The following is a 20321-nucleotide window of genomic DNA, read 5'->3' as shown; positions in this document are numbered from 1 at the left end:
CGATGAAGCACGAGATGACCTCTGACCTTTGAGCCTGTCATATGTTGCACCAACCCTTTAAATGATGACATATTTCTCAAAGATGACACAGCAGCGTAAGAACTTCCTCCAGTATTTATTAGAACAACAGATGAATAACAGATCAACACAGTGAGTTTAAAATCAGGTCAAACACATAAAAACACGATGACATCATCACCAACAGAGTGATGTCATCACACAGGCAGTGGGGAGAACAAACAAGGCTTCAAAGTAAGAGTCCAGGTGTAAACACACCTGGTGAAATATGGTGTCTTTATCGTTATTGATTATAAACCATTAGTACATAAATCTTTATTTCACAATAAAAGTCTGATGCGACTCACATGTGTTTGAGTCTTCTACAGGTGGGCTCGCCAATCATTTATCTGTTTCTGTTTCCTGTTCACTGATTGGTCCTGCAGAGACTCAGGAGCTGATCAATGAATAATTCAAAAGATGAATAAAGATGAATCTATACAGCGGTGTGGAACACTTCCTCCAGCTCCTTCACAGTAAAACACCTCAGTCACAATATAAAGGCTTTTATTGTGAAACATCTAAAGGAAATGTAGACCTTTAACAGATCAATGCGCTTATTGATTGATCAGATTGTCTCTAATCGATAAGATCTGAAACACATGGACACTGAAACAGGAAGTTTAGTCTGCAGGACCCACCAGCCAATCAGAGTCACTGTAACATCATCAGAGAGGCTCCAGTCCCATGATCCACTTAGCTGATTACATTGGTTACCTGTATGGTGCACATGGACAGGTGAGGGAGGTGCTCAGGTAGAATGCCGCGTGAGTTCATGGTCGGAGGCGGAGCTTATCTGGCGCTCCACTGCCCGCTGAGCCTTGCAGGTGGCCATTTTGGCCTGGATGTCCCTCTTCCTTTCAAAGTAGTCGACAAGCGGCGGCTCTGTCAGCATCGAAGCCAACACCTGCTCAAAGGTGATTGACCAATCCGTATCCAGAATGCTACCCTGCCTTTGCTCGCCACCCCTAATCAGCACCGTGTCCTCAGCGATATCCTCGCACTGCAGCGAGCCGGCACTCACCACCGAATACGAAGACACCGACGCATCATCTTTTGTTTCCTCGTCAGACATCTGAGGCGCCACCACCTCCAGCTGGGCGTCGGCCAGAGCTCGGCACACCTCGGACTCACCAGACGCCCCGTGACCGGGCCCCTCCTCCTCCCCCTGAGGGCTGTGGGGCGACGTCTGTGGCGTGGTCTCACGCTTTTTGGTGCCGTTGTTGAACTTCTTGCCCACTTCGCCGATGCGCAGCAGCAAACTGGCAACCGTGGCGATGGCGTGATAGAGCTGCTGCTCAAGAGCCTCCTCGCTGAACATGTTGTACAGAGTTTTACACAACTCAATGAACTGCTCCTGCGCACACACACACACACACACACACATATAAATATATACAATAACAGACACACAGCTGTACAGGATATTTTACTTGTATGCTTGTTTGTGGCTTCCTCTCCCCACCAGGACTAAGAAATAAAACACTAATTACTTAATTTTATTAAAATTAATCAGTCTCTCTGTGGCGACCTGTCCAGGTGCACGCTCCCTTTAACACCCCCTTAGATACCTGGTTTGAACCCTCCTTGCTACCTGCGTGTCACACTTGTGTAGGGATGGGTATCGTTTAGGTTTTATCCGATACCGGTGCCAAACCGGTACTTTTGAAACGGTGCCGGTTCTTAAACGGTGCTCAAACCGGTGCTTAAAGAATGGAGAACACAAAATTGGTCCAAAAACCTCTCATGTTCAGCTGTTTTTTTGTAAAAAGATAACAATGTTAGTCTTTTCTGCAGGTATAGGGCATATATGGTATCACTCTGGGCTGGAAGCAGCTTAAACAATGGAAAAAACAAAAACTTTGTCCAAAAACCTCTCATGTTTAGCTGTTTTCCACTTTTTCTTCGGTCATTTTAGCCTTTTTGTCCAGGGTGAAGGGAGTATCTGCCATCAAACAAGAAGACAGCCGCATGTAGCTATGATGGTGTTTGCTAGTTCACGTTACATGCATTAATTTAATAACGCGGTTAGCTTACTCAACGTAAATTACACACGAACAACATTAAGCTACTCACGCAGAGAAGAACGGCTGCTGCTGCCATCATCATTTCTGCTACACTGGCAGGGCTAGGTTCATCGGATTTAAAGTGTGACCTCCTTTGACAGTATCAGCTTAAAGCACTTGTTGCAGGCTGCTGAGTTTGCATCTTTTGCTGTGAAGTACAGCCAGACTTTTGACCGCTTTGCCTTGGGCATTTTTAATCTGTAGCTCTGCTCTAAAAGAACGTACGTACCTGGACCCGCCTACTATCCTCGAAACGTAAAATGATTGGCTAGAATCTAAAGTGTATCATTCCATACCAGTTGGTGGCGGTAATGCACCTTTCAGTTGTTTGCCAACCGCCAATAGAAATGTAAGGAAGAAGAAAGTGTACCACAGCTCAGGAAAAAAAAGCACCGAAATAAAGCACCGAAATGCGCGCTGCTTTTCGGTCTGGTTACTACCGTTTATGTCAGAACCGGTGCCATGATGGCACCGGATACCGGTACCCATCCCTACACTTGTGTCTGTAAAAAACGGTGTGACACCTCACATTCTCACCTGGTTCATCCTCGGCAGGTCTTTGATGGTCTCTCTCTTGGTCTCCTTCTCCTTGGCCCACATCCTCAGGTAGTACCTGTAGTCCTTCACCTCTAAAACAGACCAAAGGTCAGGGGTCAAACAATTGTGCCAAGCCTCAGAGTGATTCCTCTTCCATGTCAGGGAGGTCAAGTTACCTTTTTTCTCCTCACTGTCTCCATCTTTTGGCTCCTCACCTGTTCAGATAGAGATCATCATCATCCTCATTATCAAACTTTGGGGTTAAATGTGAGAATGGAACAGACGGTCTAAAGATGGATGAGGTCACCACGACCTCATTTTCCAGGTTAAATTCAATCCTGAGGTGACGGTCTTCTAAGTTTAGCTAATGCTGGGGAATTCACCTGATAGCTTAGCCAGAAAATTTCAAATTATCTGCTAATGTTATGATTATCATCACATAAACACGAGAAAAACATTAGAATAACTTGGCAGCAGAGTAACATCCCTAACCCTCAAACCAAGCAGACACAAACCTGGTGTCACTTCCTGCTGCCGCAATGCATTCTGATCAGAGAAGAAGGAAGCTTCTGGAAGGAAACATCACACGAAGAGGAAGAAGGAAAAGAGAAAGGAGAAGCAGAGTGAAATGTTCAGGTGTGTTAATCCAAGGTTTGTTCATGCAGATTGATCAGTTTGAGTTAAGCTTCACGCAGACTCAGCGATTACCGACAACCACAGGATCCTCTCTGAACAGCAGGGAGGAAGAACTCAATTTTAACAGGAAGTGACAACAGATCCAGGATCAAGGAGTGTGTGTGTGTGTGTGTGTGTGTGTGTGTGTGTGTGTGTGTGTGTGTGTTCACCTCGAGGTTCCTCCTCGGTGAAGAACTGCGTGGCCTCTAGAGCAGACTCTGCCTCCTCCGGACACAGAGCTACAACAAACAAGCAGCAGGTGAGTCGCAGGTTCTCCACCTGTGGTTCAGTCTTTGATCCATTCAGTTCTCACCAGCTCTCAATTTACCAGCCTTCAAAACCAGGAGACCCCACAGAAACCCAAAACCCGATCCTGACACCCAAAACCCAACTTCGACCCCATTCACACCTGGTCCACCACGCTGGGTTTGGCTCCAAAAATCTGGCAGTGTAAAGGCTGGAACCTCTGACGTCACGGCCAGCGGGTTACAGAATTCATCAGGACCAAAACCGGATCAGTGCAGAATAAGGAAGAACTGAATCTCATGATTCAGGGTTACACTCACCTGTACAGGTGAGCTGTGTTACCTGGAGGTAGGTGGAGCTTGTACAGTAGCTTCAGTTTTTCCGTCATGTCCCCGTGATACATCCCACCTGCAAAACAAACACACACTAAGACCTGTGGAGCTCTGCAACCTGAAGCTCTAATCTTGACCTGTAATATATAATATGTACTTTGGATTGTCGATCTGTAATCTATTTTCTGAAGTGCTAATCTAGATCTGTAATCTGTCATTTGGATCACTAATCTATGATCTGGATATGTAATATGTAATCTGAGGCTGTGATCTGGGCTCACTCAGTCCGGTGATGAACTCTTTAAAGTTGACTAGCCCATCCTGGTTCTGGTCCAGCAGCCTGAAGAGGCGGGCCGACAGGGTTGGGTTGTGACCTCCGCAGACCCAGGGAGCGAGCGAGACGAAGAGCTGACGGAACTGAAGCGGGTCGATGCGGTACTGCTCCAAGTACGGCAGGCTGGGATCGTGACGCTCAGCGGCAGAGCTGCTGGAACCCCAGTAACAACTGGTCATGTGTTTGGACTGGATCGGCAGGGTGGACAAAAAAGGAGGCGGGGTTAGAGGCAGTAACATGCTTGAACATACAGGTAGAGCAATGTTTACGTCACAGAACAGATTTGAAAAAGGAAAAAATGAAGTTCTGACTCTTGCAGGGTCACACAAAAACAAGGTCACTTCCTGTCTGATAAACAGGCGCGGGTTACACCTACATCTCTTCATAAGTAATCAGACGTGATGGAAGCTACTGTTAGACAGGAACAACGAGAACACCGGGAAAGGACACATCAACACTTTGGTCCAGAAGCAGAAACAAGAACATCAAAAGGCCGTGGGAAGGGGTGCTTTCCTTCATCACAGCATACAGCCAAGTGAGGAAGACCCTCCGAGAAGGCTTGCTGTCTCACAGAGCAAACTCAGAGCACCCAGGAGCAGAAAGACTAAAGCACAGGTGTCGAACTCCAGGCCTCGAGGGCCGGTGTCCTGCAGGTTTTAGATGCGTCCTTGATCCAACACAGCTGATTCAAATGGCTAAATGACCTCCTCAACATGTCTTGCAGTTCTCCAGAGGCCTGGTAATGAACTCATTTGATTCAGGTGTGATGACCCAGGGTAAGATCTAAAACCTGCAGGACACCGGCCCTCGAGGCCTGGAGTTCGACACCCCTGGACTAGAGTGTAAAAGGCTGAGCAGCTCTGGATCAGCCTGCAAGACGATGAGGAGGTTTCGTCCTGTTTGCTGAAACACTTTCTAACAGAATTGGTGAAAAAATGTTTTTGGTTTATTTCACACCTGAACATCAGGTCAGCACAGGAACTGTGTAACAAACATGAACTCACCTTGAACAGACAGTAGAGCTCCTCCAGCTCTTCAATACTGAAGGCTGACTCCGTCATCATCGCTCTCACCTGCACGCACACACACACACACACACACACATGAGCTCAATGTCTTCATTAACGCGCTGTATAAGCTCGTGAAAACACCCACCACACTTCTCTTGGCAGTGTCCTCCAGGGACTGGATGACCTTTAACCTCTGCTTGAACCTCATCTGCTCAATGACATCAGAGCGCAGACTGCCAAACTTCTGCACAGAGAAGAAGAAGCTGCAGTTACCTCAGAGAGAAGGGGACGCCTTTCATCACAAACATCCTTCCTGCACCACCAAACCTGCTCATCAACCTGCCGAGGAAGATCCATCAGCTCGTGTGGGGAACGAGAAAGACTCAGTCAGTTTGGCGCCGCTCTCAGCAGGTAGTGTGGACTGTTAGACCACCCACAAAGCTTTACAGTCCACTCTGGGTGCATTAACCCCAACAATAGTTCATGTTCAGTACAAAAACCCAACAGTGGTGTTTGAGGGTCTCTGCCTAGGTGCAGACCGTCATCTATTCAACTCTATTTTTGATTCAGGTTTTTTCACACAGTGCCAAATCACAATAACAGTGGCCTTAAGATGCTTCATATTGAAAGGTCACAACCACAGCCCTTAATGTGACAGTTGACTTTCAGCCAGTTAAGTTAACGGTGAATATTTTATTTGTGCTCTTGAAATGAAAAAGTCCTGGAGAATCGCTTCGCTCGAGCAGCACTAAAGCTTGAGTGTGGAGGTGGACCCCACAGGGCTAACCGTCCTAATGTGTTGGCCGCTAGAGCTGTTCGATATAACGATATGCATCGGATGACGATATAAAAACGTCTATCGTTTCATTTTACGCTATCGTTTGTTTCGTGGTGTCGCAAAATAAACTGTTTACGGCAATATTTGTTCATTATTTTGATGTCACTGTAGTGGCTATATTAATTTCTTAAAGCTCTCTCTTTCTTTAAAGTTCTCTTATATTTAATATGCAGTGTTGGGGAGTAACGGAATACATGTACCGCCGTTACGTATTTAAAATACAAAATATGAGTAACTGTATTCCGTTACAGTTACCGTTTAAAAAGGTGGTATTTAGAATACAGTTACTTTGTTGAAATAAATGGATTACACGGCGGTACTTCCCTGTTTTATATGGTGGGGGTCAGGACTGTTTGGGTTTTTGTTTGACAGCTACGTTCTGTTACGGTTGCCAGGGTTACAAGGCGACGCTCTCTCTCTCTGCGTGTTTCCTGGGTGAGAGAGGCCTTTTTGTTGTTGTTGTGCTAAGCTAACAGGCAGAATGCTACAGGTATAGCCCTAAAGAATGTAGCATCATAGGCAGTGTAGTCCGTGCTGCAGGGAGAATGGACTGCCATACACGTTATGTGTCTGTGAGCGAGGGAGGGAGAAAAAGGAAAAGTACGAGCTGTCATCGAGCAAAAACGGGAGCTGGAAGCATGTAAATATAATAATAACCACTGCAGCCAAGAAGAGAGCCTGACGAGCCCAGCTGTAAGTAAGCTATTAAATGTTAGAAAACATTTACGTTTCCAACATCAGTCACAACGTAGAGCTCTGATCGTTTTATTGGCTGTCTACATAAAGTAGTCTGTTTTTCTAGGTTCTGACCTTCACGTCATCCGTCTGGATTTATCCCAGTGAGAAAGCTTAGTGACCCCCCCACCACCACCACTCTGGCATCACCTCGTACGATGACTTTATGAGGTCAAAGACATCGATTTCAGGCGACGGCTCGTCTCCACTTGTCAGCTGGGCGTGCGGGTGAGGGATGGGCGGAGCCACCGTCAGTTTATTGACCACATTATCCAGGTACCTGCAACACAAGTTGGATTTATTCCTCAGGTGTACACAGAACAGTTCGGAGTGAGCCGATTCTGGCTCTGGACTCGTACCTGCCCAGGATGGTCATGGCCTCTCCCTCGTCGCTACAGGAGAGCAGGGCATCCATGTTGTCATGGAGGACAGCCAGCGCCACCTGCGGGTACATTTAGAGACTGTGCTATAGCTGAATGACTTCCAATCTCATTCAAATCCAAAATAATGGATCTGTGGGTGTCCCTGGGTCCAGCAGCACACCTACCTGAAAGATGACCTTGATGCCCTCATAGAAGAAGCAGTCGACCAACAGGACGGCGCTGTCGAAGGGCATCACAGACAGGAAGAGGGTGAGGAACCAGGACAGGCTGATGGTGGAGATGACCCCCAGCTCCTGCATGTGTTCATAGAGCAGGGGGAGGAAGGACCGGGTCAGCTCCTCAAACACCCCCTGATCCACCAGCGCTCCTGCAGGACATACAGCAACCACGTCACTAACCCCAAGCCTAAGGAGGACTCCTCAGACCCATCCTCCACCAGAGGATGGATCTACTCTGGTGCTGTGACCCTGCCTCCTACTGACCTACGACTCGGGTGTTGTAGTAGTCGGGCAGCATACGCTCACACAGCGCCACCAGCAGCCAGAAGGCCTCTTCCTCGGTGCAGTAGAGCAGCAAGACAGAGGTGACGATGTTCATTGCCTGGTGGAGGAGACATAAGGTCAGAAACAGCAAACCGACACCACCTCAGGACGCCTTACACATTCTTAAGCATCATGTTAGTGCAGACGTCATCAGCTGTGTCAGGGGGTCGTTTCAGGCACCCGGCTGAGCTTGATGGGGAAACGCTTCTGTTTCATTTTGCTTTATGGGAGTACCTGGCAATATCCGATGCCCGGGTTGCGGTGGGCGTATGCGGTGAGGACGCGGCGCAGGGCAGCAATGCCCATCTCATTCTGGAAGGCTCGGTGTTCAGGCATCGAGCGGTGAAGGTCGCGCTCAATCTCCTCAGTAGCTAATGAGCATAGCCCCATGGCCTGTTCCACCAGTTCACCATAGTAACCAGGGTGGGTCGCCATCTCGTTTTGCGCTCCTGAATGGACGGGAGGACAGATGAGTATGCGAAAATGAGCATAAACAGAAATTCATGGATGGATGACGAGTGAACACGAACCAGAGAACAGCAGCCACAGCTCCCCTCTCAGGCGCTCTGGGATCCCATTGAGGACCAGTTCTCTGGTTCTGGAAGTCCGGTACATGCAGACGCCTCGACCAAACTCTAAGAAATGGATGTTCCATGACTCCTCCTTCATCTTCTCCCTCATCTGCAGGAGGGAGGAAAGGAGATCAGTACCAGGACTGCCTGGACAGTACTGCTGAGTACTGAGCGGATCTGTACTCACGGCTTTGGGTCCCAGGTCCTCTGGGTCGTCTCGGTGGTAGAGCTGCAGGAGACCCTGGATGGCTGTGGGTAGGCCAGGGTGGTAATGGCGTGCCTTCTGAATGGACTCAGAACCTGGAGAAGAAGATGGGGGTACGGAGGAGGACGCCTGAGGACAAGAACAAAAACCATGAGGACTCTGTGAAAGCAGCTGAACCATGGTACGAGCTGTGATGGACATACCGAGTGACTAATCTGAGACAGCAGGTTGGTGTCACCCCACGAGCTGTCCGGGGTTCGCTGCAGGAAGTCAGAAATACGTTGGACCAGGAAGTCCCTGTCTTTGAGGTTGGCAAACAGGAAGTTCATCTTGTTCTTGGTGCTGATGGAGACAGGGCAGGGCAGGACACTGCTGCTGTCCGCCTTCTCCACAATGGAGACCTGCAGAGGACGATGGGTAAAGTGACCACGGTATGAAAGTATTTGTGTTCATCTGCGTCACTGCAATATGTGATGTTGTAGCTATCATGTGACCTCTGACCACAGCTCATCTACTTCCTGCAGCACCAGCTGACCCAGCTCACCTCTCGGAGGGGTATGATGAGCTGACACAGGTCTTCCTCTTTGCTGCTGAAGCAGATGTAGTTGTTGGAGATGAAGAGCTGTCCGACAACGTGCATCTTTGCGAACGGCGTCCACAGGGTGCAGTCCGTGTGTCCGTCAAGCCGCTCTTCCTGCGTCAGCCGAAACATTGCCCGGTATCGCTCATTCTTCGCCCGGGCGTCCAGATCCCTGCAGACAAGAAACAGATGTTGATGGTAACCAAGAGTGCGCTGAAAACAGACTTAAGGAAAAGAAACCCGTCTGGTGCAAACAGAGGGACACCTCTTCAGCGCAGAGACGTTCTTCAACGTTTTGCTGGGTTTGGGCAGCGACAGGTCGGCAGCAAATGCCTCGTTGTCGAGCAGCTGGCGCATGGCAATGTTAGCGAGTTGCTCCATCAACTTGAAGGTGTCGTTGATGTTGAGAAACATTGAGAAGAAATGTTCGGTGTCGCGAGTGCTCACGCGGACACTCTCTGGAAACAGCAGGGTGGCGTTCTTCTCCAGCCGCGTCACCTCGGTCCATGGCACCACCAGAGTCACTGAGGTCAGAGGTCACAGGATGACATCAACAAAGAACTTCTGAATGCTTCTAAACCCCACCTCTCACACATAAAGACAGCTGGGAGAAGCTCCAGCACACAGAGCTGGTTAAGACAATGCACGGGTTTCTACAGTAGAGACCAAAAGTAGAGAAAAATCTAGGTTTTCTGACATTTTCAACATACTACTAGTTCTGATTCAAGGTTCTCCTAAATCTGAAAACAAAAGACCCTGAAGGACACTGAGTTTTTGTTACCTGGTCAGAATAGAATAGAATAAAATAGAATAGAATAGAATAGAATAATCCTTTAATTGTCCCACAAGGGGAAATTTGGATGTAACAGAAGCCAGAAAGACACATATACAAACAAACACAAGAACAGAAATATATTTACATTACATCAAGGACAATGGTTACCAAAAACAGAGTACTGTACCGTTATTAAATTAAATTAAATTAAATACTGATAAGAGGCAAACCAGGTTTAGTGTGAATTGCTTGATAAAATAGTGCAGTTACAGCACTGATGTAAACATCTATGTTTGTTGGGAGCAGTTCTGATTTTACAGTCTGACAGCTGCAGGGAGGAAGGATCTGCAGCTTCATGCATCGAGGACGCAGCAGTCTGTCACTGAAGGAGCTCTGGAAAGGAGAAATCAAAAGTTCCCCTGCTAGGCACAGGGTTGGGAGTTTTTTACAAGAAGGGGGACATCAGGTTCAGGGGCCTCACACTCCTCAGCCTCCACTGGACGTTTTGTGCCAGGATGCTTGAGAGGACAGCCCGACCATCAAATGTAGTACCTGTCCAGGTTGTGGAACACTGGACCAGCTCTTTATCTTCTGGAGGATATTTTAGGGTGCCTGGGAGTTTGGCGATCTAGTCCATGTGTTTTGTGCACTTGGAGAAGGCATTCGACTGCGTTTTCTAAATTCTTTCACACACATTACGCGAAAAAAGAGCGCGAGGGCCCTTGGCGCGCCTGCTGCTGCTGCACTGAAGTCGGGGGGGGGGGGGGGGGGGGGGGCTTTCGAATAGTGCACATTTCATTAATAATGTTGTCAATGCAAGCCCATTAAGCATGAATTACTTTTCCTGGGTTGTGTGCAATCCCAGAAAGAAGGACCCTATCCAAGGTGTAGGTCTATTAGTTTATGTTGTGGAGATTGTGTTAATACTGGAGTGCAAAATTACTGATGGAAGGTGGACAAGAGAAGGTCAGACACAGGTAAGCAGATGTGTCTTTGGATAATGGCAGGTATTATGCATCCTGAAACAACATTCATAAGTAGGGCCAGCAAAGACCATCTGAATCGAGGAGGGGGCCTAAGGGTACATCTGACACCATGTTACAATGCTGTGATTGCAGCCATTCCCCAACTCTCTGTGAGTGGGACTCGTGGCATAGAGGAAGTGTTCGCCCAGGGCACCAAACAGGCCGGGACCACCCCTGCCTGGGAACATCTCGGTGTCCCCCTGGATAAGAGAAAGGAAGTGGCCAGGGAGAGGCAGGACTGGAAAACTTTGCTCAGGCTGCTGCCACCGTGACTCAAACGCACACAAGCATAAAAAAAAAAATAGGAAATGAATGGATGCGTGTATGTTCTGCACTGACCCGTTCTATGATCAAGAGAACGACCGGAAAGGCTGGGGAACATATGATGTGAGGAGAACCTTCAGTGAGGGCAGAATGTTTGAGTTGGTTCAGATAGATCATAAAAACGACTGCACCAAGGTTATTATCGTTAACGAAAACTAACGAAATAACGAAAACTAGAAGTGAAAAACATTTTCGTTAACGGAAATAAAAATAAAACAAAAAAAGGAAAACTAACTAAAACTGGAATGAGTGTTTCACAAAACTAACTAAAATTAACTGAATTTATAGCAAAAATGTGTTTAGTTTTTCATTGATGTGTGCGTGTCATACAAGAGTCAAGGGTGAAAATGAAGTTTAGTTTCCAGATTTTTTTTCCTTGCTGTGTCTCATTATGCCAGCAGGTGGCAGCACGTTAGTCGAGTCGTCTGTGTCGCTGCTCCGTCCACGCGCAGAATCATGTCAGGAAAAGTCGGTAGAAAGCGCAAGAGTCACATATTGGGATTACTTTGAATATGACTGTGTTTTGGATAAAGCAAGTGTCTTGTAGTGGAAAACAGACAAATTATGAGGGACATTTCTAAAGGGAAAAAAATCCCACAAACCTTAAAGTGCACTTGAAAAGCTCACACAAGAAGGCTAACCTAGCTTACCTAAAACAGAAGCTAACCCCAGGCAAGGCAGCGTGATGCATCCCGAGACAACAGGACGGGGATATCTACACAACTGTGTGAGTCAATTACCTTCAAAAAGTTTATCAATTAACTTGAACCAAAATTACGAACACCCGGTGCTGCGAGAGTTAATAGTCTCATTGGGGCCAAGATATACGTTTTATAGTTGCCTGGTATCAATGGTTGTTCATCTGCCTTTATTTATTTATTTAAAGAACCCATAGGTGGGAATGTGAGTTGTCTGTCTCTGCGTGTTAGCCCTGCGACAGACAGGCGACCTGTCCAGGGTGCAGGGTATGGTAGCTGGAATAGCAACATACCCAAGGATGAGCAGAATGACTGATATGATGAAACTGGGATTTTTGTTACACTTAATTATTGCAAACACGACTAAAACTATAACTGAAACTAATCAAAACTAAACTGAAACTAAGGATTTTCAAAAAAATAAAAACTAAACTAAACTAGCAAACAATTGGTAAAAACTAATTAAAACTGATATAAAATTGAAAATCTGAAGTCAAAACTAAATAAAAATAAAAACTAATGAAAATTGCAAAACTATTAAAACCCTGGACTGCACCCACAGGAAGTGCTGAGGTTTGTGTCTTATGTGGCTTCAGGTCTTACTCTGAAGCAGGGTCCGTTCCTTCACACAGTCACTTTACAACACAATCCTCACAGCTGACCCAGAGTCCTGATCCAAACCCAAGAGAACCTGGAAGACCTCTGGGGGACAATGCCATTTGCTGGCCCCAATTTTCAGCAGACAAGTGCCCTCAATCTCAGGTTGGAGGCTGTCTTGGTCCACACACACAACACACACACTTCAGCAAAAAAAGAAACCGGGGTCCAGGTATCAAAGTGTGGGCGAGATGGAGGCAAGAATGAGCTCAAACCAACCTCACACAAAGAAAGAATGTGCAAGAACCTTGATTCTGAGTAAGACCTGAAGCCACACAAGACACAAACCTCAGCACTTCCTGTGGGTGCAGTCGTTTTTATGATCTATCTGAACCAACTCAAACATTCTGCCCTGGTTGTTTTATATCAAATCTTGGTAAAACACGCCCACAGAATCGATTCCTTCACGTCATAATCATATACAAGAGAAGAAAAAATAGTACTTTATCCTCTAACTTTGGTCTCTGCTGTTCAGTCAGGTGTATATGATCCAGCTGTTTTATGTCTGAGCTCTCTCTTTGAGCTTTAAGCAACAAAGCATTCAGTGTAAAAACAAGACTAAATGCTGGCCTGTTATTGGCTGCTCGTACCTTCCTTTCCAAGCAGGAAGGAGTAGAAGCACAGGTGGTTGACAGACAGGTAGAGCCAGCCCTGTCGTGGCACTCGGCCCTTCCAGTAGCTGCAGGAGTAATAATTCACCAGCTTCTCCTCCTCAGGCATGCCAAACAGCTTCCTCATCTTCAACTCTGCCTCCCGAAACTTCCCGCTGTCCTCCTCGTGCTCCTCTCCGGGCTTTAACCGGTTCTCCTCCGCGATGATACCCTGCAGGAAGTGACATCACTCAGCAGCAGCACACAGCAAAAAACAGACAGCCTGAACAAATAGGAGGTGACATACAGAGATCTTTCCTTTGACGAAGGTGGTGATGTCTTCGTCGTTGTCAAAGATGGAGATGGTCTGGAGGAGATTGGCTTCCAGCCAATCCCAGTGCTCAGTGATCTCTTTCCTAGATGAACCTGCAAGACACGGCTGAGGGTTTAACCAGGTGGCTCCTCTCACACGACACAATCAGATGTTACACACCTGACACAATCAGCCAATCAGTGCCTGTGATGTCATTACGCAAAAACAAAGAACGCAAACTACAAATGAAAGCCGACGACCTTTTCTTCAGTGAAATTCATATTAGCTTCTTAGATTAGCGCCGTCCACCAGGAAAGCTGCAGGTGAGCTAACCAGGTAACTACAAATCTGTGAAATGATTTAGATCTTAGCCCAAGCTGTTAAAGTGGAGCTGGACCACAGAGTCACGGTTACGTTAACTGAAATTAACCAACATGCTTACAGCCACTATGATATCATCAAGTTAAGGATAATCTGGGCAATCTTTGGACAGGAGACATCCTCAGCCCATGGTGTCGACCTCAGTGACGATGAACTTGTGAGTTTCTGTCAGACGTCACATCCTCCCCCCTCACCAGGTCAGAGGTCTTTCGAGCGACGGCAGCAGATATTTTGTGCAGACTGAGGACAAAATGTTCTCCATCTGTTTGAGGTCACAGTGGAGGTCATTACAAGAGGTTCATGCATCAGAACTCTTTGGAGGCTCTCAGAGGCAGTGATCACTGAGCTCAGCGTTCATGTGACAGTGTGATGGCAGCACTGACACCACAAACAAACATGCTTTTGAAGCCAACATGGGAACAGACCAGCCAACAGGAGCTTTGGGGAAAATACACCTGTTAATCGTCGAGCTATTGTAGAGTTCTTACCTCACAATATGAAGCTTTTTCCAGGCAGCTGTTACTGAGATTTCACACTTCTTAAATAAAACTGGACTGAAAAAGCTCTGCAGCAGGTGAGCTGGCTCAGCGAGTCTCCTCACCTCGGGGATGGAGACTGTCACACCAAAACAACGAGCAACTTCTTATGTTAGAGATCTTTAACAGCAGCGGTCGAAGGCCGCGAGTTAAAATGCTGGAAGCAATAACCCGAGCGCATCGCATCAGAGCGCCGCTCTGCGTTATGACTCCCGCCTTTGTGTTTCTACACGTTTACCTGTAAACATGACCAGAAATGACATTTTCTGCATTCACGGTTGTAGCTCGGCGAGGCCCACTCACCACAAGCGATGTTCCAGTAGATCTGAGAGTCCGCAGTCTGCAGCAGGATCCTGTATGGTGCTACCCGGGCACTGGAGTCCAGAACCACATCCAGAGTCCCAACCAGGAGACCTGCACAGAGACAGACAGGTGAAGCAACTTGGGCAGTTATCTGGATCTGATCAGTGTTTGGATTGAAGGTGTTCTGGACTTGGACCATATCAGAGAGCATTTCTTGTTCCAGACTTTCATGGTTCTGGTTTTGGGAGACAGTTATTTGTTCTGTTCTGACTGAACAGCTGTTGAAGGCAGAGCTCGGACACGTCAGAGCCGAGTCGGTCCGAGTTTCAGAGACTGAAAGACATCTCTAGTCTAACGTCATGGTTCCCTCTGCGATTTAACTACAAGTGCAAGTCACACCTGATTGGTCCTCTGTCAAACTGTTATGGTGCTGCAATCGCTGGCCCTGATTGCTCTGGTTCCCCAGGTGGACTCGCACCTGAAAACCTATTAAATAATTCATTTAATAACTTAAACCAATTCCCAGCAGCATCCAGGTCATTACTCTGACACATCGTTTCATCATTTCAGTGGTGACCACGTCCACCAGCTGAACGCAATTTTAAAAAACTCTCAAAATTTTTAATTAGAATATGGTAAATGGACTTGTTCTTATATAGCGCTTTTCTACTCTGTCTGAGCACTCAAAGCGCTTTATACAACTAATTCATTCACCCAATCACACCCATTCACACAAGCACTTTTTTCTGACCTAAGTGCTAAGTAATATACCATTCATACACATTCACACTCCGATGGATGCATCGGAGAGCAACGCGGGGTTAGTATCTTGCCCAAGGATATTTGGCATGCAGACTGGAGCAGCCTGGGATCGAACCACCGACCTTCTGGTTAGTGGCTGACCTGCTCTGCCACCTGAGCTACAGCCACCCCACCCCAACGATGAATTCATCGTTCTATGAGAGCATTGTCTCCCATTGAGCCAGCTACACATACAGTGGAGGGCGACACACCTGTTCTCCCTGATCACCTGCCCCCGGTCGTCTTGGGCCTTACTGCAGCCTTGTCAAACCAGCGCCCCCCCCCCCCCCCCCCCCCCCCCCCCCTCCCCTCCCCCCACCCGCCCCCCCCCCCCCCCCCCCCACCCCCACACAGATTTCTTTTCATTTACAAATTTACAGGCCTCCCACCTGTCCACCCCCGCTCCTTTAAAAACATTGTGACCTTTCAACCCAACAAACTCGATTACCGGGACAGTAAACACTCCTGTCAGCTGACCCCTGAGGACCTTTCTTGCATCCTGCGGTCAGACCATGAATCATACTTCCTGTCAGCTGGTTTTCGAACTGCAAGTCACTTTCTGCACACCACGAATGAACACAATCTGCAGGAGCTCCACCTCAGACACATCCACGCAGTTAAATCTAACAGACAGCAGCATGTGGGCTGAGTGTGCAGGTCACTCAGCAGCCATGTTGGTACGGCAGACGGGCAGTTATTTTACAGCACTGTGTGAGCTAACGGTGATCTCCGGGTTAAGGTTAGCTGCACAGCATCACGTTCAATCACGTGGAAATTTGCTGATGTGTGCTAAAGTTCAAACCGCATTTTTACCCTGTAGACAAACTTTGCCTCCATCTTTGCTCGTGCCTGATTAACCCGCAGATCACCCACTCACAAAACAGCAAACACCCCCGGATCTTCAAGTTTCAGCTTATCGAGCACTAATCGATTATTCCATCTGCCGCAGAGCTAATGTTTGAAATACCAGCTCACCGGAGAGCCCCCCTCCGCGGCCGTGCCCCCTCCTCCTCTGCAGGACGAAGAACGGGTTCGCCCGCTCGGACACCCACAGAGCCCCGGCCAGCAGCACCTCCTCCGGGTGGATCCACATTTCTGCCCGCTGCGGAAGGCCCTCCTCCGGGGACTCAGGGGAACACAGGCCGGGGAGTCAGCGGGACAGAGGCCGGAGTGTCGGCGTGCGAGGGCTGTCTCTCCCCCGGGGAAACGGCAGGAAAAAGGTGCTGAAGCCTCCGCGAGAGTCACGCAAACATCGAGCTGATGTTGTTGTTTTCACTCAGTCTGATGACTGCACTTTACTACCGGGTGTTAGGCCACTCCCCCTGCGCACGCTGCGTCATGACGTTTACATATCTGCAGTTTATAAAACGTTAAAGCAAAAACAAAAAAACAGCAGGGGGCGCTGTTGTCAGCGTTAGGGGCTGTGAAATGTATTTTACAAAAACACCGCTTAAAGTTTACATTTCAGCAGAATAAAAAAATGTAATTTAGAAAAACCCGAACAAAGCCACGTTCAAGCTTTCCCCACAGTCATGTGATAGGTTACATGATCCCACACGTGAACTTAGGAGCTCCAGTATTTAGGGACCGTGTCAGAGGCGTTGTGTCAGATAAATACATGCACTTCTGCCTAAAGATCAGATCAGATCAGATCCCAGCATGTTAACAGCGGCGGGCCTACCCGAACGGTGTTCACATAATTGCAGGTGACTTTTATAAGTAAAGACTGTGCTTCCAAAGTTCTATCAGCATGTCGAATGTCCCACCAGAGGAGAGAACACTCTAGAGTCTAGACCATGTTTACTCCAACATCAAGCATGCATATAGAGCCATACCCCTCCCCCACCTCGGTCAGTCCAACTACCTCTCCCTCCTGCTCTCCCCAGCCTACACCCCCTCAGACGCAGTGCCAGGCCCACCACCCAAGACAGACTGGGACATATTTGAACACCAGGATCTAGAAAGTTTCACTTCTCCAGTTGTACAATCCCAATAGAGCACTAAGATCGTCCAATCAGATGCTCCTAGTACATCCAAGGTCTTGACTGAAGTCGAGAGGTGACCGGGCCTTTGCAACTGTGGCACCTAGACTCTGGAATAACCTCCCTGTTCATATTCGTACCGTCGAGTCTATCTAGTCTTTTAAATCCCATTATAAAACCTCTTTTTACTTTGGCTTTTGATTCTAACTAGTTGGCTGTTATCTGGCTTGTTGTGTTGTCACCTATTGTTTCCTGCTATGTTTTCTTATTGTTTTGTTTTAATTGTCTCATGCTTTTACTGACTGGGAAGCACTATGGTCAACTTTGTTGTTTTTAATATGTGCTCTATAAATAAATTTAGATTTGATTTGATCCCATCCTGTCTAAAATCAGCCACAATCATCCCAGTGCCAAAAAAGTCTCCCATCACCAGCCTGAACGATTAGCACCCTGTGGCCCTCATGCAGCTAAATACTTTTACAATTTATTTTTCTAAACCACGGAGCCGCAGTATAAAGACTAAAGAGCCGCATGTGGCTCCGGAGCCAAAAGTTGCCGACCCCTGGACTAGTCCTTCAGCACATCAAGGATTTCCTCCCCCCAGAATTTGACCCCCACCAGTTTGCATACCATAGGTGACCATATTTTGATTTCCAAAGAAGAGGACACCTGGCCCAGTACTGAAGAACTTTAATAATGTTTACTTAAAGAAAATTTGAACATATTTAAACAAGGCCTTCTCTGTGCGGTTAATGAGTGGTGATATAAAAAATGTCATATAGGCTTTTACAAGTCAACAAGGGCAAAAAAAAACCCAACTTAAAAACCTCTGGAATTAAATAAGGGTACCGAAATAAGGCCTCATCTGTATGAGAAAAATTACCAGTACCGGGACGGTACGAGGGAAATTTCTTTTGCAGTTCGTCTGAAAAGCTGCAGTTGCACTTTGGCATCTTTTAAACATCACCAGGCGCTTTGCTGCGCACTGTCTGTCCCGTCTGCGAGTGCAGAAAGTGTCTCGGAAAGCAGCAGCTTGGAGATGACGTCTTGCATATGTAGGCCTATAGGAAAACCCGGACATTTTCATCAGTCTCGAAAATCCCCCCGAACGCCCCGGACAGAACATGAAAAGTGGACATGTCTGGGAAAAAGAGGACGGTTGGTCACCCAAGCATACCGCGCAAACAGATCCACAGAAGACGCCATCGCCACAGCCCTCCACTCTGTGCTGAGTCACCTAGAGAGGTGGCAGAGCTACGTCCGAATGCTTTTTGTGGACTACAGCTCAGCCTTCAATACAATCATCCTGGACATCCTCATCACCAAACTGGTCACTCTTGGCCTCCTTCCTCTCACATGTGCCTGGATAAAGGACTTTCTCACAAACCGGCTCCAGACTGTAAGCCTCGGCCCTCATCTCTCCTCCACTCGCACACTGAGCACCGGGTCCCCACAGGGCTGTGTGCTGAGCCCCCTCCTGTATTGTCTCTACACCCATGACTGCAGTTCGACCCACAACAACATTCTCATCATCAAGTTTGCTGATGACACCACGGTAGTCGGACTCATCTGAAAGGGAGACGAGGCAGCCTACAGAGAGGAAGTCCTGAAGTTGGCATCCTGGTGTTCGGAGAACAACCTGACACTGAACAGTAAGAAAACCATTGCCGACTTCAGGAGGTACAGCACTGACTTAGCCCCCCTTTACATCAACGGGGAGTGTGTGGAGAGGGTCCACACCTTCCGGTTCCTTGGTGTCCTCATCTCTGCTGACATCTCCTGGACAGACAACATCTCAGCGGTCGTCAAGAAGGCCCAACAGCAGCTGCACTTCCTGATGGTCCTCAGGAAGTACAAGCTGAATTCCAACCTGCTGCTGACCTTCTACCCCTCGTCCATTGAGAGCCTGCTAACCTACTGCAGCACAGTATGGTACGGCAGCGGCACTAAGGAGGACAGAGCGAGGCTTCAGAGTGTAGTTAAGGCAGCAGAAAAGATCATTTCTCTCATCACCCGTTAACTTATTGTGAATGGTGATATAAAAAAGTGCATGATATTTTAGGTGACTGAAACTATCAGGCCTATAGTCCATAGATAAATCTTTCAGGGTTGATTGTTCATATGCTTCTAAATACACATTGAAGCCTTTTGATTCTGTGTATCACAGTGCATTATGATTCCTGACAGCTGACTCTATTTCCAGGCTCAGCTGCACAGACTGCCTGCTTTGACTGTTTTGAAAGCAGAATACTTACAATCAGGTTACAGGACACTAGAACATTAGCTTGTTTTGCACACTGAACTGGGAAAAGCTTTCCTGCCTATAAATTGAAGGAGCTACAAAACAACATTAAGCTGTTTTCCATGTTTCACTGGAACATCTTAAAGGGTTATATTTGTCTGCAACTACTCTTGCATGTCTTTCTTTGAGTCTGCAGAGGGTACCAGTGATGTGGAAGACATCATGCCTCGTCCCTATTCCAAAGATGCCACGTCCCAGTGGCCCCCAGGATTACAGGCCCGTTGCATTGACCTGCGAGCACTGTGAGGGTCATGTTTTTTGACTTTTCTAGTGCTTTCAACACCATCAGGCCGACCCTCCTGGGTGATAAGTTAACAGCGATGCAGGTGGATGCTTCCCTGGTGTCCTGGATTGTTGATTACCTAACAGGAAGACCACAATATGTACGTCTCCCACAGTGTGTGTCTGACAAGGTAATCAGCAGCATAGGAGTACCACAGGGGACTGTCCTCTCCCCCTTCGTCTTCACCCTCTACACCACAGACTTCAGCCACTGCACAGAGACCTCCATCTTCAGAAGTT

The 20321-nt window shown here is 47.5% G+C and overlaps 2 protein-coding genes across 7 annotated transcripts in view; one reads left to right on the top strand and one right to left on the bottom strand.

The window, feature by feature from the left end:
* Positions 1–20321, top strand: part of polr2b (RNA polymerase II subunit B) — a 221312-nt gene that overhangs the window by 101414 nt on the left and 99577 nt on the right. The window lies entirely within an intron of this gene.
* On the bottom strand, positions 97–16850 carry tbc1d9b (TBC1 domain family member 9b). Of its 6 annotated transcripts, XM_085183410.1 has the most exons (24): positions 16491–16850; positions 14715–14825; positions 13489–13607; positions 13182–13413; positions 9378–9636; positions 9077–9284; positions 8736–8933; positions 8515–8661; positions 8286–8436; positions 7990–8204; positions 7696–7813; positions 7378–7580; positions 7190–7272; positions 6981–7110; positions 5403–5501; positions 5252–5320; positions 4195–4435; positions 3924–3989; positions 3649–3801; positions 3506–3574; positions 3176–3229; positions 2837–2875; positions 2661–2752; positions 97–1414 (listed from the first exon to the last, which is right to left on the bottom strand). In XM_085183410.1, exons 1-24 carry the CDS (start codon positions 16606–16608, stop codon positions 809–811), a joined length of 3780 nt encoding a protein of 1259 aa, XP_085039536.1. In that variant the 5' UTR covers positions 16609–16850; the 3' UTR covers positions 97–808. The 6 variants fall into 6 exon arrangements, 5 of the variants coding, with proteins under 5 accessions (XP_085039536.1, XP_085039537.1, XP_085039544.1 ...); XM_085183411.1 differs by lacking the exon at positions 3176–3229; XM_085183418.1 differs by lacking the exon at positions 3649–3801.

The sequence above is a fragment of the Neolamprologus multifasciatus genome, chromosome 2 (genome assembly GCF_963576455.1).
Source record: "Neolamprologus multifasciatus chromosome 2, fNeoMul1.2, whole genome shotgun sequence".
Lineage (NCBI taxonomy): Eukaryota > Metazoa > Chordata > Actinopteri > Cichliformes > Cichlidae > Neolamprologus > Neolamprologus multifasciatus.
This window is presented reverse-complemented; position numbering and strand designations above follow the sequence as displayed.